At 33.0% G+C, this 15,102-nt stretch overlaps 1 protein-coding gene across 1 annotated transcript; it reads right to left on the bottom strand.

Moving 5' to 3' along the window:
• Positions 1 to 7,855: 7,855 nt before the first annotated feature.
• Positions 7,856 to 11,404, bottom strand: LOC114299263 (G-type lectin S-receptor-like serine/threonine-protein kinase At1g11300). The gene is made up of 7 exons (XM_028243967.2): positions 9,923 to 11,404; positions 9,636 to 9,743; positions 9,342 to 9,544; positions 9,059 to 9,269; positions 8,655 to 8,892; positions 8,413 to 8,563; positions 7,856 to 8,310 (listed from the first exon to the last, which is right to left on the bottom strand). The coding sequence occupies exons 1-7, from the start codon at positions 11,283 to 11,285 to the stop codon at positions 8,011 to 8,013; spliced, it is 2,574 nt and encodes an 857-aa protein (XP_028099768.2). The 5' UTR covers positions 11,286 to 11,404; the 3' UTR covers positions 7,856 to 8,010.
• Between the last annotated feature and the right edge of the window lie 3,698 nt (positions 11,405 to 15,102).

Here is a 15,102-nt window from a genome sequence, read left to right as displayed (position 1 = left end):
GTTCACTCTAAGTCTTTCTAACACCTGGAAGCGATAAACAAACAAGTCAGCTGATAGCTCAGTGAATAGCAACATGGATAGTAAATACAGGTTTGAAAACAGGGTTCAATTCCAAAATAAGATATATATCACAGAAACTAGATTGGCATACACTTTCGATAAAGATAATCAGTTTCAAAAAGAAGGTTTCACAATTCAACAGTTAAAATACTCATGTCTATCAAGAACATGATAAATGACATTTTCCACATAAAACAGATTACAACATGAACACCAATAATTTTCTGGGTACCAAGAATAACAAGTAACATGCCACACAGTTCTCAAGGCAATAAGCCCATTGGATCCAATATCGAACCAAGAGCCATCCTTGAAGTGTCAACCCGGGCCTTTTCTTTAAGACGATCTGATTGAATGTCACCTAGCCTAGCCTAGCCTAGGTCTTTTTTTACAATCGTTGAGCACTAGAGTCATCACGACCCAACCCGGATCTGCTCCCCAGTGGCCAGAGTCACCACACACAATGGAATAATTTCCCTAGGCTAAAATACACAGATGGTCCCGATCATCAATACAATTCAGTTTCGCAAAACATGGTAGTTCACCATTATAAACATGAGACCATAACAAATAGTTTATAATATGCTAATTTTACACATGTTTTCAAAATAATTTAATTCCATTGATAATATAATAATTTATCAAAACAGTTTAGTTCTGAAACAACAATTTAATTTTCCAACAGTTCAAGGTAGAAAAACATTTAGAAAAATATGTGACATGCAACTACTCACCTAAATTCCAAAATGTGTAACCTTTAGACATAATGTGAAGAAGTAATCACTTCTATCCTGAATAAAATAATAATAATAATAATAGTATTAAGAACGACCTATACTTAAATTATATTATAGAATCAGAATCTAAATAAATAAACAAATAAATAACCCCAAAAATGAAATCTACACCTCAAAAAATCTTAGGTATGTATTTCTCGAAATTAAAAACTCATCCATTAAATCCATAAATCACTAACGTGTACTAAAATCTTAGAACCCAACCTCACATGATCACAACCCGCACAAGCCTATTACTTTCCTGCAACCCTTCAATTAGTTGACTCTAGCAACCCATTACTAAGACCAGGGCATCAAATATATATATATATACATTTTCCTTATTCACACCACTGCTACACAATCTCTCGCGCACGCACTACAAACTGTATATATTATAATAATAGTAATGGTATTATATGAGTAACTAATTAAATCAATTAAATGTTCATTCCTCATCAACTTCAAATAAAATATTAATCATAACTTTAAAATATCAATAATTGAAACAGTGCTAACTCAATATTATAGACTTATGTGAACCTGCTCTTATAATATATAAACAAATCCTTAATCAAAACCAAACCCACTTATTCATCGTCATAATACCTCACAGCCAAACCCAAAACCCACCACACTAATCATGAAATCTTCAAATTAAACCACGCAGATAAAGTTTCAGCATGATACTGGAAGTAAAATGAACAAAGGTGGAGTACCTACTAGTCCACTTCGACTAAGTTAAGCGGCTGCTCCTTCTCTCTCTCCGTCTCTCCCCTCCTGCCTCACTCTTAAGGGTCACAACTACTATGAATAGGACATACTAGTGGTGGACACACATAATGCGTGTGCAGGTCAAATAAATAGATAAATATACAATATATATATATATATATGAGTTATATGCAAATCAAATGATAAGAGCCTTATTTAATAATTTTGTGGTCTAGAGTTCAAGTCACACTCTCTTCTCTATTTTTTTTTTTAATAATAAATCTTACCTCTAAATTAAAGACTTTCACTTTAAATTTATTGTAGGTTTAAAGTTAATTAAAAGACCCTCAAAAATTTTAATTTGCACTTTAGGATTCCCCATCAAAATATTTAAGATTGTAAAATTATTATTATTTAATTATTTACTCTATTTTTATATTCGAGTGCTCACAACTTAGGCCTGAAGCTTTGTGGATTCTGGAGTGGCTCATTATCGTGGATTCGATGTCAGCGTTGTAGATTCAATGCTGGGCAAAACAATTCTGAGGTGAAGACGGTAGTGGAAGAGGCACGTCGGGATCGATTCAATTTGGGCGTGGATTCGCTAGGTAATTGAGAGTACACTTGTGTAATTCTTTTTTGTCTTCTTACTATATGGTTTTATGGCTTTAGCCCGTGGTTTTTTATCACAATTGGAGGCGCTCCAATTGTAATTTTTTTCACGTTAAATGGTTGTGTCGATTTGTTATTGATTATTTGATTGGGATTGGTATTCACTATTTCAAATTGAAACAATAGAAAAATTCTCCATAGCAACTTAAAATTGATATAAAAATTAGTATATATATTGGATCTTATTTTAAAACTACACTAAAATACTAAAAATCATTTTGAACATCACTGAATGTGAATTTGAAATAAAAACGTGTATCAATATGTTTTCTTAAAGTTGTGCAAAGAATTAGAGAATTCACAGCTCTGATTGCTGCCACCATTACGCTACGACCGTTACACCCCGCATTTGTGTCAGTGTTACCTCTACCGTCACGATAACCACCACCGTTATTTAAAACCTTGCTTAGCCCTAATTGATGAAAGGTTCAAGAAGGTGAATTGAGGAAGTATCGGATATCACCCCATGTGAGGGGTGATCTTTTTTCTATAATGCTTGTATGAAACTAAGCTACAGCTTGGGTGAAGAAGTCAAGGAAGACGGCACCAAATTCGGCAGAGTGTGGCGCATGCAGGTAGCTGTCAGAGGCACTGGATTTCGTACTAGAGTGATTTGTGGAAGAGTGTCTGCCAACCTCCTTCCGTAGTGGAGTATAAATAGAGAGGCTCAGGAGTGAGCTAAGATATGAGTGACGAAGGAAGATGTGAGAATGAGACAGAGAGTCCCTTTGTGTGAGAGAGGGGAGCTCCCTCTATGTAAGAGGGGGAGTTCAGTAGATGTTAAGTGAGTGCGGTCTTCTTCTTCATTGAAATCTCTTTGTAATCTTCATTTTATGTTAAAAATGGTTACTCTCTCGTGGACGTAGGCATTGAGACCGAACAATGTTAAATATTGTGTGTCTGTTTATGTGTGTAGTTGTTTTTCAGCTTAGTATAATTTCTGAAAAGTCGTAGGTGGGATCCTAAATCCCAACAAAAAGTTGTGTTGAATTAGTTATAGGACTCCCTGTCTCTCTGTACTTCTTAGGCCACCTTTTTTTGTTTCTGACCTTTTTTTGTTTCTCAACTATTTTGTATATGTTTTTCTAGTTGTCTATGAAATGATGATTCTTCAATGCATACTAGTTTTGTTATGTAGATGCATTCTCTTTCAACGTTTTAGCTTTGAATCTCAAGTTTCATATATATATATATATATATATATATTTACATTGGAGGGTGTAACTTAGAAAAGAGGACGTGTAACGAATTTCAGATTTCTAGTCAATAAGGATGACTCTACCAAAGGAGTGATGAGGTCCCATCCACCCATCACCCTACCGAAAACCCTTGAATTATTTTTTTTAATGGTAAAAATTTTATTCGATAACTAATTAATCCTATTAAAAAATAAAATGAATAAAAAAACAAAGGACCCCATCTATTAAAAATCAAAATCCATAAGGAACCTAGTCATTCTTTATTACATTTCTCTTGTCAGCACTCAAACTAAATGTGAGATCAATACTTGAATAGTTGCTTGATCACATATAAAAAAAAAGGACATATCCAATAACTATTAAATAAAAATATAAAAATATAAATTTATAATTATTTAAAATTAAAAAAGTATATTACACTCATTGGATAATATAATGGAATATATCCATTATAAATATACAATGGAAAGGACTACAATTCACTAAAAAAAATATTACATTTGACCCTATTGACAATGAAGTTATCGTGTAATATTTTTAAAAATGTAGCTCATCGAATATGATTATAAAAGTTTATATATATATATATTGGTAAAAATGATTGTATTTTATTAAAAATGTATTTTACTTAAAGGTGGAGAACTTCAAATGCTAATTAATTTAAATTTTTTTAATAAAATTTGTGAAATTTAAAATTTTTGAGTGACCGCATCTATAAAATTTCTTGAAGCAGCCACTGCTAGTGAACTCAGTTAATTCAAAACTTTGATCATGGGACATTTGCTAGCATCTATATGCAAAAGAAGAACGTTGAACATAAGCTTAAATAATTGTAAAAATCCATATAAAATCACTTAGCACATTTTCATTTTTTTTTTTTTCATAATACTACATATCTAAAAGTTACATTAAAAAAAAAAAAAAAAAAAAAGATAAATTATTCAGTGTTTATGGGTCATAGTCAGGTGAAGCCACAAGATGGTTGCCATTAGTGAATATTATGGGGTTCATCAGTTTGTATTAGTGATTGCAAGTAATATGGGATGACATTTTATTATTAGTTTGTGACATATTGTGCTCATGAGCGGAAAAAGAAATTTCAAAATAATATATCAGTATTAAAATGTTTTGATTACATTTATTGTGTGTGTGAGACCCACACTACAATATGTATAAATCTACTCTACACATTTCATTTTTGGATACTTTGAGATAATTTAATATATATGTATATATATATATATATGCAGAACTTCAATTATGAAAGTATATTAGAAGATGATTTTTGGTGAGCTGACGGTGAATGGCGGAGCCAGAAATTTGATATAGGAGGGCACCTAGTAATTATAATCTCAAAATTTTTAGTTGCGTTTGGTAGAATTTTGTAATTATGATTTTAGAATATAAGTTGTATTTTGAGTTGGTGAGGTTTGGAATTATGATTTGAGTGTGAAAAATTTGTTTGGTAAAGAGTTTTGAAAAGAGTTTTTGATTTGAGTGGAGAATTATTGATGTGACATTTGATATTTGATACAAAAATTTATAACTCATAACTAAACATACAACTCAAAATTATTTTAAAGTACATAAAAAAATTTAAAAATTTCAGAAAATGTTTTTTTCAATTATATAAAAAAATTAACATATCAATTGAAAAAAAAAAAAAAACTACTATTCCGGTCAACTGGCCGGACGACCCATTAGGCAAAATTTGCAAAAAAAAAAAATTCTGAAAAGCCACCTGAGACAGAGCTCTCTGTAGAGTTTTGGAATGTGATTCCAAAACTCCTACCAAACATCATATTCACATGTAAGTGTGGAATCACGTTTCCAAAACACAACCAAACAGAGTTCTTTCCCAATCAATAACAACTCAGTGTTTGATTAAGTGAAATGAGCATTTAGTTCTTAAATTTGCATATCCAAAATAGTGTAGAATAATTCAGCTCGATAGTGATGTGGGTTTGTAATTTGTTGAGCATTGTGCCTTTTTTTTCCCTCGAGCTATAAACATATCATTCATTTGGAGAACATCAATTTCATGCTTTTATGTATATTAATATTAATAAATTTAAAATAAGAGCAAAATAAAAAAATTCATGTTATTTTAATTTTTAATTTTTTTTAAAATAATTAATATTTTAAGATAATAAAAAATAAAATAAGAAATTAATATTTTAAAATGAAAAGGAATAAAATTTAACAACAGATCCATCGAGGGTACATATACCACTATATAGGTTTATTTTAGAAAATTAATTAAAAGTTAATTTTTTTTATTTTTTTATTTTTTTTAATCATATTATTTCTCTATTTTTTTGTAAAAAATTTAAAATTTAATTTTTAACCTATTTGTGTTGTAATTAGCCTACAAAGAGGAGAATCCTATTAAATACTAATTTCTCTCTCTATATATATATCCATTAAAAACAAAATGGCAGAGACATTGGTGATTGCGTCACCAAGTAGCAAATTTTCCGAATCTTTTAACACACACTCCACACAAGTCACCGAATAGCAAATTTTCCAAATCTTTAACATACTCCACACACCACAGACCCAAAAAAAAAAAAAAAAAAAAAAAAATGAAAAGTCAGGGGGGCACTCCCCTTGCCCCTACATGGCTCCGCCCCTGCTTACGGTCCAGATGTTTAGCCGAATGTCTATAACAATAATGGACTATTTGTTTTCCATATTTTTACCAAATAGACCCCCAACAAGGTGTCATGAGCAGCCTGTGGAAACATGTGTCTGGTTTGGGCTAGATTACCCTGTTGGGCTGTAAAATGAGAGAGATTTGTTTTAAGAGCATCTCAAATGCAAACTTTGTGTCAAATTTGACACTAGTTATGGCAATTGCCAAATTTCCAAACTTGCACTAATATCAAACCTTTTTCATATTACTGTTTTTTTTTTTTTTCTGATACTTAAAAAATAAAACATTTGTGAAGAAATCTGGAAAAAAAAAAAAAATGACTTTTTTTTTTTTGGTTCCTAGTGAATTCTTTTAAGGTTTTTTTTCATAAATGTTTTACTTTTAGGTGTATCTAGATTAGATTAGATGCATGTAAATTTACACCAAGATCCTTTCAACTATTAACGAATATCATTTTAACCCTTCATTTGTGAATCCAAATATTTTGACCCCCTTAACTATAAAAATATATCACTTTTGTATCAACTCAATTACCTAATTTGTTGTTGACTTCAAAATTTAAAAATGAAAATTTATTAAATGAACACAACTAAATATATAATTAATGTTTGCAATAATTCTTTTGTCTTGTGTATACCTCATGTTAATTGGATAAATACTATATGAACCTGAGTTGGGGGGGTGTGGTGGTGCTGAAAGTCATTTCAACTAATAAGATAAATGATTTTTTCCCACGTGTTTACGAACCGGCCTCATCCAACACCAAGTAAATTCCAGATTAAGAAAAAAACAAATCTTAAAATAGAAGTGTTCACACAAAGATTTGAATTGTAATGTGTTTGTCCAATAAGCGCTAACAGTTCGACGTAATTTTTTACCTAAATACTGACCATACCGAACCAATTACATCCCTATATATAGTTCCCAAAGTTGGGGAGTGAAATTAATCAGTAGGGTATAGTTTTTTTTTTTGGGGGGGAGTATTAAAATGAGCTGATTACCTAAAAAAAAATAATAATAATAATAGGTGAGGTGATTACCTAAAAATAATAATAATAGTAAGTCAACTGATATCTGAGACATCAATACAGATAATTCAACATGTGATTATATACATTTTCTGTTTAAATTAAGGTCTTAAAATGAGATGTCATTTTACTGTTATCTTGCAATCTAATTCATAAACTTAAAAAACTATGTTAGTTTAGACTCAAGTTCTCTGCTTCTTCACAATTTTATCAGTTGTCACCGAAGGCATGAGTTGAATTCATACTGAAGTTAGCTGTCATTAGTTATGAACATGAACAATTGACCATAAAAAACAAATTTCTCATGCACTTGTATTTTAAATCCATCGTAGTTTTTTAATTTTTGACAGTCTAGATCTGTGTTTGGAATGTGGATTAGTTGCAGCACAAGGCAATGTCAATGCAGACGACAGTTCACATTGTTTTTTTTTAATTAACCCAACTTCTGCATCAAATCAATTACCTAATTTCTGGTTGGCTTTAAAAATGAAAAATGAAAAATTATTAAGTGAACACAACTAAATATATAATTAATGTTTGCACTAATTCTTTTGTCTGTGTGTATACCTCATGTTAATTAAATAAATACTATATGAACCTGAGTTGGAAGGGTGTGTTGGTGCTGAAATCATTCAACTAATAAGATTAATGATTTTTTTCCAACATGTTTAGGAACCGGCCTCGTTCAACACCAAGTAAATTCCAGATTAAGAAAAAACAAATCTTAAAATTTAAGTGTTCACACAAAGATTTGATTTGTAATTGTTTGTCCGATAAGCGCTAACAGAACACCAAAAATAGTTGTGGATAGGTCTATCCACTTGATGCAAGTTGTTTACAATGGCATGTCCTTATATACATGAAATTGGAAAAAAATAAAAATAATCATCTCGACATCTGAGATGTTACCGGCCATCAACAATTGTAACAGTAAGTTCATTCCTAGAACATTTACTCTGGCTTTGTTGTGAAGACAGATTCTTTGGTGTTTGAGTAAATGCAGGTTGCTTTGGCGTTGGAAGATATGAAATTTCACTATTTAACATAGAAAGAACCATGGATATGGTAGGCCTATCTATTGCAAATTCTTGTACACAGAGCAGTCCAACATATACACATCTTAAAATCTCTGATCTGAAGTCTTGATAAGATATCATTGGATCTATCAGCAACGCAATGTTATCTTCATTCCACAATTTCCAAGCCTGAAATTTTAACAACAATATGGCATGTAAAAGTTAGGTTTTGACAGTGAATAAACCTCTGAGTATTGAACTAGGAAATGCAAATGAATCGAGTGGACTTACATATCCTAAAAGGCTCAAAGATTGCTCATCATTATAAAAACTTGTGTTCCGTCTTCCACTTATAATCTCTATTAACAAAACACCAAAACTGAATACATCTGATTTCTCCGAAAAGCTTCCTTGCATTGCATATTCCGGAGCCATATAGCCGCTACATCAAGTCAAAATTCATTATATTGCATTAAATTAGGAGGTTCCACATTGAAAGAATGAAGATTTGGGAGAAAGAGACAGGTACTTACTATGTTCCAACAACCCTTCTCGTATTGGCTTGGTGTTCATCGCCACAAAAAATCCTTGCCATTCCAAAATCTGAAATTTTAGGGTTTAGCGCTTCATCCAACAAAATATTACTTGCCTTTAAATCTCGATGAATGATCCTTAATCTAGAATCCCTATGAAGGTAGAGGAGGCCTTTGCCTATCCCTTCAATGATGTCGAAGCGTTTACTCCAATCTAGGAGCTTTTGTTTTTGTGGACCTAAAAGAATGTCATTCAAAAGAAAGTATAAGTGGGAGAAAAAGGCAAAAGAAATTGATTTCAAGACAAAAGTTCTAATTTTGGTAAAATGGTGAGTCCAAAGAGTAAAGATAACGAGTTATCCAACGAAAGCAACAACTTGTTAAGAGCTTTTACTTGTACTAACCAAAGAGAAATGCATCCAAGCTTTTATTTGGCATGTATTCATAGACCAGCATCTTTTCTTTTGCGTCGACACAGCAGCCAAGGAGTCTAACTAGATTACGGTGCTGGAGTTTAGAAATCATCACAACTTCATTCATGAACTCCTCGAGCCCTTGTTTAGAGGACCTTGAAAGCCTTTTCACCGCTATTTCTTCTCCATCCGGAAATTTCCCCTAAAACAAACACCAAATTATTTCACTTGTTGACAAAACAAATTCAAGATCAGCGTGAACAATCATTATTACCTTGTACACCGGGCCAAAACCACCTTGTCCAAGCTTGTTGGTCCAGTTAAATTCGTCTGTTGCAATTGCAAGTTTCTCAAACTTGAAGAGTGGTAGTTCTTCAAGTTTAACTTGGTTTAAATTATCTTCAAACGGCACTTCAGTTGAGTATTCTGGAGACCGTTTCTTAAATGGTAGCATGTCATTGCTCTTCTTTTTGAATCCTGATTAAAAAACTAGTTCTAGGTTAGGTACTACATGATAGAAGAAAATGTTTTCTTAATTTCTGAGTCAGATTGATTAAATTTGTTGTACCTCTTTGTTTAACCATCACCATCCATATGAAGTATGAGCAGACGGATATGATTATTGACCCTACAATCACTGAAATTGCAATGACTAGTTTGAAGTCCCTCTTTTTATCTGTAAAACAGAACAAATATCAAAATAGTTCAAGTAAAATGGACCACACAATTATTGATCTTTCTTTTTTTCTTTATTAGATCTCCAAGTTTGCTAAATAAGTACTAAAGTTTCTTGAGATCTGACTACAAAGGGTTGAGTTTTAAGTTGCACAAGGATATGGACAGGCAATATATTACCGAGCTCTGAATATGCCACGCGAATGTAAAGATCTGCCCCATCACTGGAGAATTTCTGTATGTCAATTAAGCTTCCACTCCATAACATGCAACCAATGCCATCATAATATGCATAAGCCGTGCATGAACAATTCTTCAAACACTGGTTTTCGCACTCATTTGATAGAGCTGGTGACCACACTGCAAACACAGGTACTTTCATTGTTGTCAGCTTCAAAAACCCATCTTTCTTGCTTTCTTGGCTACTATTGCTACTGTTTCTCTCACACTGCAAATAACTTCTCCTCACACACCCACTAATAAAATTTCCTCCATTCCATTCATCTACGTGCTTTGGCTCAAACCCTCTCAAACAAGAACAAAATGGTGAATCCTTTGAATTGCAGCTTCCAAATGGCCCACACTTGCCATAAACAGCACAGTCGTTTTCTGGAGCTAACCAGTCAACCTCTGGTTCTTCCTTCCCTTGAGTCCAACCCATCTGCATTAGAGCTCCAACGTGATTCAAGAAAATGTATGTTAACATAGACTCATTTGCAGAAGCGAAAGACACAGATACAGTTCCTTCTTTGTTATCTACCACATTAAAACCATCACCATACAGTGAAGTCATGTATTGTACTCCAATAAAGATCTGACCATTCCAAGGACCAGTGCGCCAATAAGGATGGCTTCCATTCCATACAAAAAATTCTGGAATGGTTAAAAGATTAATACCGGCAGAGAAGCTTCCAACGGATGGATCAGAAAGACTTTCCCATGATTTCAACAGTATCTTTTCACCTGTACTTCCATCACTAGTAAGCATCATCTTCTCCAAGAATGAGTCTGAAGGGTTTCGAAAACTCTCCCATATTGTCCTTCCAGTTGAGTTATCTACCAAAACAAAGTTCCCAGAGTCTAACAGGCGGGCACTTGAATTTGCCACAGAATTTGAAACATTAGATGACCAAATATCCTCTTTTTGCCCATTCAAAACCACTAGATTGCCATCTTCGGATATCATCAAATTCCCGGAAGAATCTATTAAAGGCCTTTCTCTATTAGCTACCCATACCACAGTCCTCACAGGGATGTTGTTGTACCAGATACCAACATAGCGATTGGTAGTATTGACAGGGCTGAAAAATCCCAATTGAAAAACTTTGTTGCTTGAGATTATACTTTCCGGGTCATTGATGGGTTGGGTGACAGTAATGGTGTCTATGGAAATGCTAAACTTGAAACAAATACAAGAAAAGAAGAGAAAGAGAAGCTCAAGATATTGAATTGCATCTTTGCAGATGATGAGTCTCATAACTTGTTCAAGTTCTTCTTGGGGGGTTGGGTATGAGATTGGATACAATGTGTGGACTCTTCGCATTTCAATCTCTTTTCATTCTTCATACTGTTCAGCAAGAGAAAAAATTCTAGGTAGAAGGTGTGTGGATGACTTCATCAACATTCAAAAGAGAGACTTTGTTCATAGAGTTTTAGTTATTTACGGCAGTGCCGTAGATCTCTCGTTTACGATCAGCAAATAAAACAGTGACACGTGAGCTAATTCATTCAGTGACTACCTAGAAAATTCCTTTGTTCTCTCTTTGCCCCATTCCTCGCAGTTACCTTCTCTTCCTCCTCATCTCAACTGTGGAACCCACCACCTCTTCTAACAGCTCCCCTCCCCTTCTCCAACCCTTTCCTCTGTAAAACCCATCTCCCTCATCCTGCTACCAAGATTAAATTTAGGGTTTGAGAGGCTGTTTTGATTTTTACACAGTCGAAAGAGACGAAATTGCAATGTTGCCTTGTGGTCGTGGTGAATGGTGGAAGAAGAATTTGACTGGTTTTGAGTTTTGCGGTACCGAACATGGAGCAACGATTCCCTCCTTGAATTCTCCACTTAACTCCTTACTTGATGGGTTGTTGGGTTTATTTTTTAGTCTAATTTTGATGATTTAAATTATTCATAATTTAAAATTTGTAATGTATATCATATCTATAAAAAATCAAATTGATCGAATATTAGAAGAAGTAAAACCCATCTATTAAAAAAAATTTAATAAATAATTTTATTATTTAATAAAATTTTTAGTTCACGTAATTTTTAATATCCGATCAATTTAATCTTTTATATATATAAAAAATTCTGAAAACTAAATAGTTTGAATTATTAAAATTAAGCCTAAAAATAAACCAAATGATCCATCAAATAAAAAGTCAAGTAAGAAATTCATGGAGGAGATCCTTGCTGCCGAACATGAGGGGAAGGGATAGGAAATCAATTATTTGATTACGTGGCAATTTTATATTGGTTTACCGTAAAATTATATATTGCAGGTCTTTGTGTATGGTATTGACTTGATGATTATAGTAATAAGATTTTATTATATTTATCTTTAAAAAATAAAATCTATTTTAAAAATCACACGTGTTCGAATTATTTTAGATAAATTATATTAATAATTTTGATATTTTGACCCTTAAAACATCTACCCTGGAATAGCTAAATATGTATGTTATATTATGTTATATAATAAAAAATAACAAAAGTAGAATTCATTTGTATGTTAAAGTTTGTTAGTTTAGTGAACGTGTCTGGTGTTGCAATAAAAATGTTAAGCTGTATGTTAAAACGTGTTAAATACAAATAATGTATTAAAATATATATAAATAAATAAAGTACAATAAGACTTACTTTTTATCTAGCCAGCCATAGTTATAGGAAAATTGTTTGAGACTATTAAAATAATGAGCTCTAATAGCTCTAAAAATACTGTACTCTTAATTGATTTGATGTTTTGTTCTTTTTTTTTTTTTTTCTGGACTGCCAGCTCATTAGATCTGGTTTAGTGGTTCATTTTTAGTGGGATCTATCACCACTGTAGTTATAGTCTACACTAATAGCTGACCATCTTAGGCCTTGTTTGGAAATTTATCATTTTAACCAAAAATTTAAAAAGTTATTAAAATTAGTCAAAAAGTCAATAATTTATATCAAAAAGTCAAAGATTCTCTTTTCTCTTTACTTTTTGTACATCTTTTCGTCAAAGTCATCCCAAACATACTAGTTTTTTTTAGCTCATATTTTAGCCAAATAGCCAAAAAGTTACTAAATTAGCATGTTCCCAAACGGGGCCTTAGTGTACACTTCAACACCTCCTAGCAGTTTTGTTAGCCCCAAGATTATTTAACTTTAAATTCTTATTGATTTTGATTATTAACAAATATTTAAAATTCATTTTATTATTCACATTTTCAAAATAATAATATACAAATTGTGCTTTAATGTTTCTAGAAGATTTATGATTCTAGAGTGCTATTTTTCAATAGTTTTTAACCCCTCAAAAAATGAGATTAGCACTTGTTTGCAAAATTTTATTTATGCTTAAAACAAGTTTAAGGGACGACACCAAAATAGCAAGGGTCTATACCAGAGTGTAGCTCAAAATGCCTAAGTGTTCCATAAGCAAGGATTGACAGCAAGGGTCGACACCAAATTTCAGAATGCATTCCAGAAGCAAGGGTCGACACAAAATTTCAGAATGCATTCTAGAGGCAAGGGTCGACACCAAGAACAGCAAGGGTCAATACTAAGGCCAAGTTTGGGTACTTCCAAAAAAACCAAAAAGTCAAAAAGTTACTCAAAAAGTTAAAAAGTTAACACTATTCATCAAAAGTCAACAATTACGGCTGCACAACTCCCAATTCAAATTTTTCCCTACAAATCAATTTTTACAATTTTTTATTACACATTTTTCAATAAAAAGTCAAAAAGTTAACCCAAACATCCATATTTTCAACCTCAATTTTTTAGTCCAAAAAGACAAAAAGTGCACTTTTTTAGTCTTCCCAAACTTGGCCTAAATTTTAGAATGCAATCCAGCAGCGAGGGTCGTCACCAAGAATCACAAGGCTCGACACCAGGAACACCTGAAAAAAACTTAAAGAAGAAAAGAAAAGAAAAGGGTCGACACCCAAGTTGCAGGGGCCGACACCCGTAAAATCTGGGTTTCAAAAATACAGCTACCAAATCAGATCTGTACTGACACAGCCCCTTTCTTAGTCACTTTTTCAGATTTGTGTGCAGAGTATGTCATCTTTTCTGATCCATGAGCAGATCTTCTAGCACCATATCTTGTCCAAGAAGTTGACCTATGAAGGAGATCATTAAATGATCCTTTTCTTTCCAAGACCTGTATACAGTCTGCTTTCTCGATACTCTGATCAAACACAGTTGGAAGATTTCCTCCTTGATTTGCTCCAACGGGTAGGAGATTCAAATCTCCTCTCTCCAACAGTTACAAGCCATTAATGCTATAAAGATAAAGCTCTAATTATTTAAGTGTTGTTAATAATTAGTTGTAGCTAATTATTCATTTGATTGTGTAATAATTAATTAGCTTGTTAGTTAGTTAATTAGATAGTTTGTATTATTCTTTCGGTCTCTCTCCCGAGAGAGCCAATTGTTGTAATAAGCGTGCGTGTGTGTGACACATGTCTTCCAACCCCATTTCTTTCTCTCTTTTACTTAACCGCTTACGATGGTTAGTCTTAGGGCATATTTCAATTAGCATACCTTATGCTATGCATGTTTGCACTCATTCATCTGTATTGCATGCACCGGGCTCGGCGCATCATACTAATTGCATCGTATTTCAATTCCAAGTTGAATACATGTATCAAGCTGCATCTCATATGCCATTCTTAGGATAGCCGAGCCTATTCTAGTTACATTTTGCATGTGTTGCATTAGCCGTCTTAACATGGGCTAGGATCATACATTGATTACTAACTAGTTCTTTATTTTGGCTCGAAGTACACCGTAAGTGTTTATGCTTTAGCATCTTGCATGTGTGTGAGTGTTAACATGACAGCATGCTTGTCATGAGGCTAACTGCTTATGTGATATAACTGCCTGAATGCCTGTGGGTGAAGGTTGGATTGCTTGAATTGGAACAATTCATTGAAATCCGTGTTTTAGCCTACTTGCAAGTAGCAAACTTCAAACCATTTCCAAACAAACGGATATGCGATGCTTTGTTCCAAATTAGGCGATCTAGTCTATACTTGTGTGTTGTACGCATCACATAGTAATTCTAGCTAATTAACCGGAATTAGAACGCATGTGTTTTCAAAAACAAGATATCATGCTTAGTATAGGCCGATCTTTGATCGGGCGAGTGGGGGTGCTCATTACA

The sequence above is a fragment of the Camellia sinensis genome, chromosome 9, assembly GCF_055761805.1.
Source record: "Camellia sinensis isolate YWXY chromosome 9, ASM5576180v1, whole genome shotgun sequence".
NCBI lineage: Eukaryota > Viridiplantae > Streptophyta > Magnoliopsida > Ericales > Theaceae > Camellia > Camellia sinensis.
The sequence above is the reverse complement of the archived record's forward strand: the minus strand, read 5'-3'. Positions and strand labels throughout refer to the sequence as shown.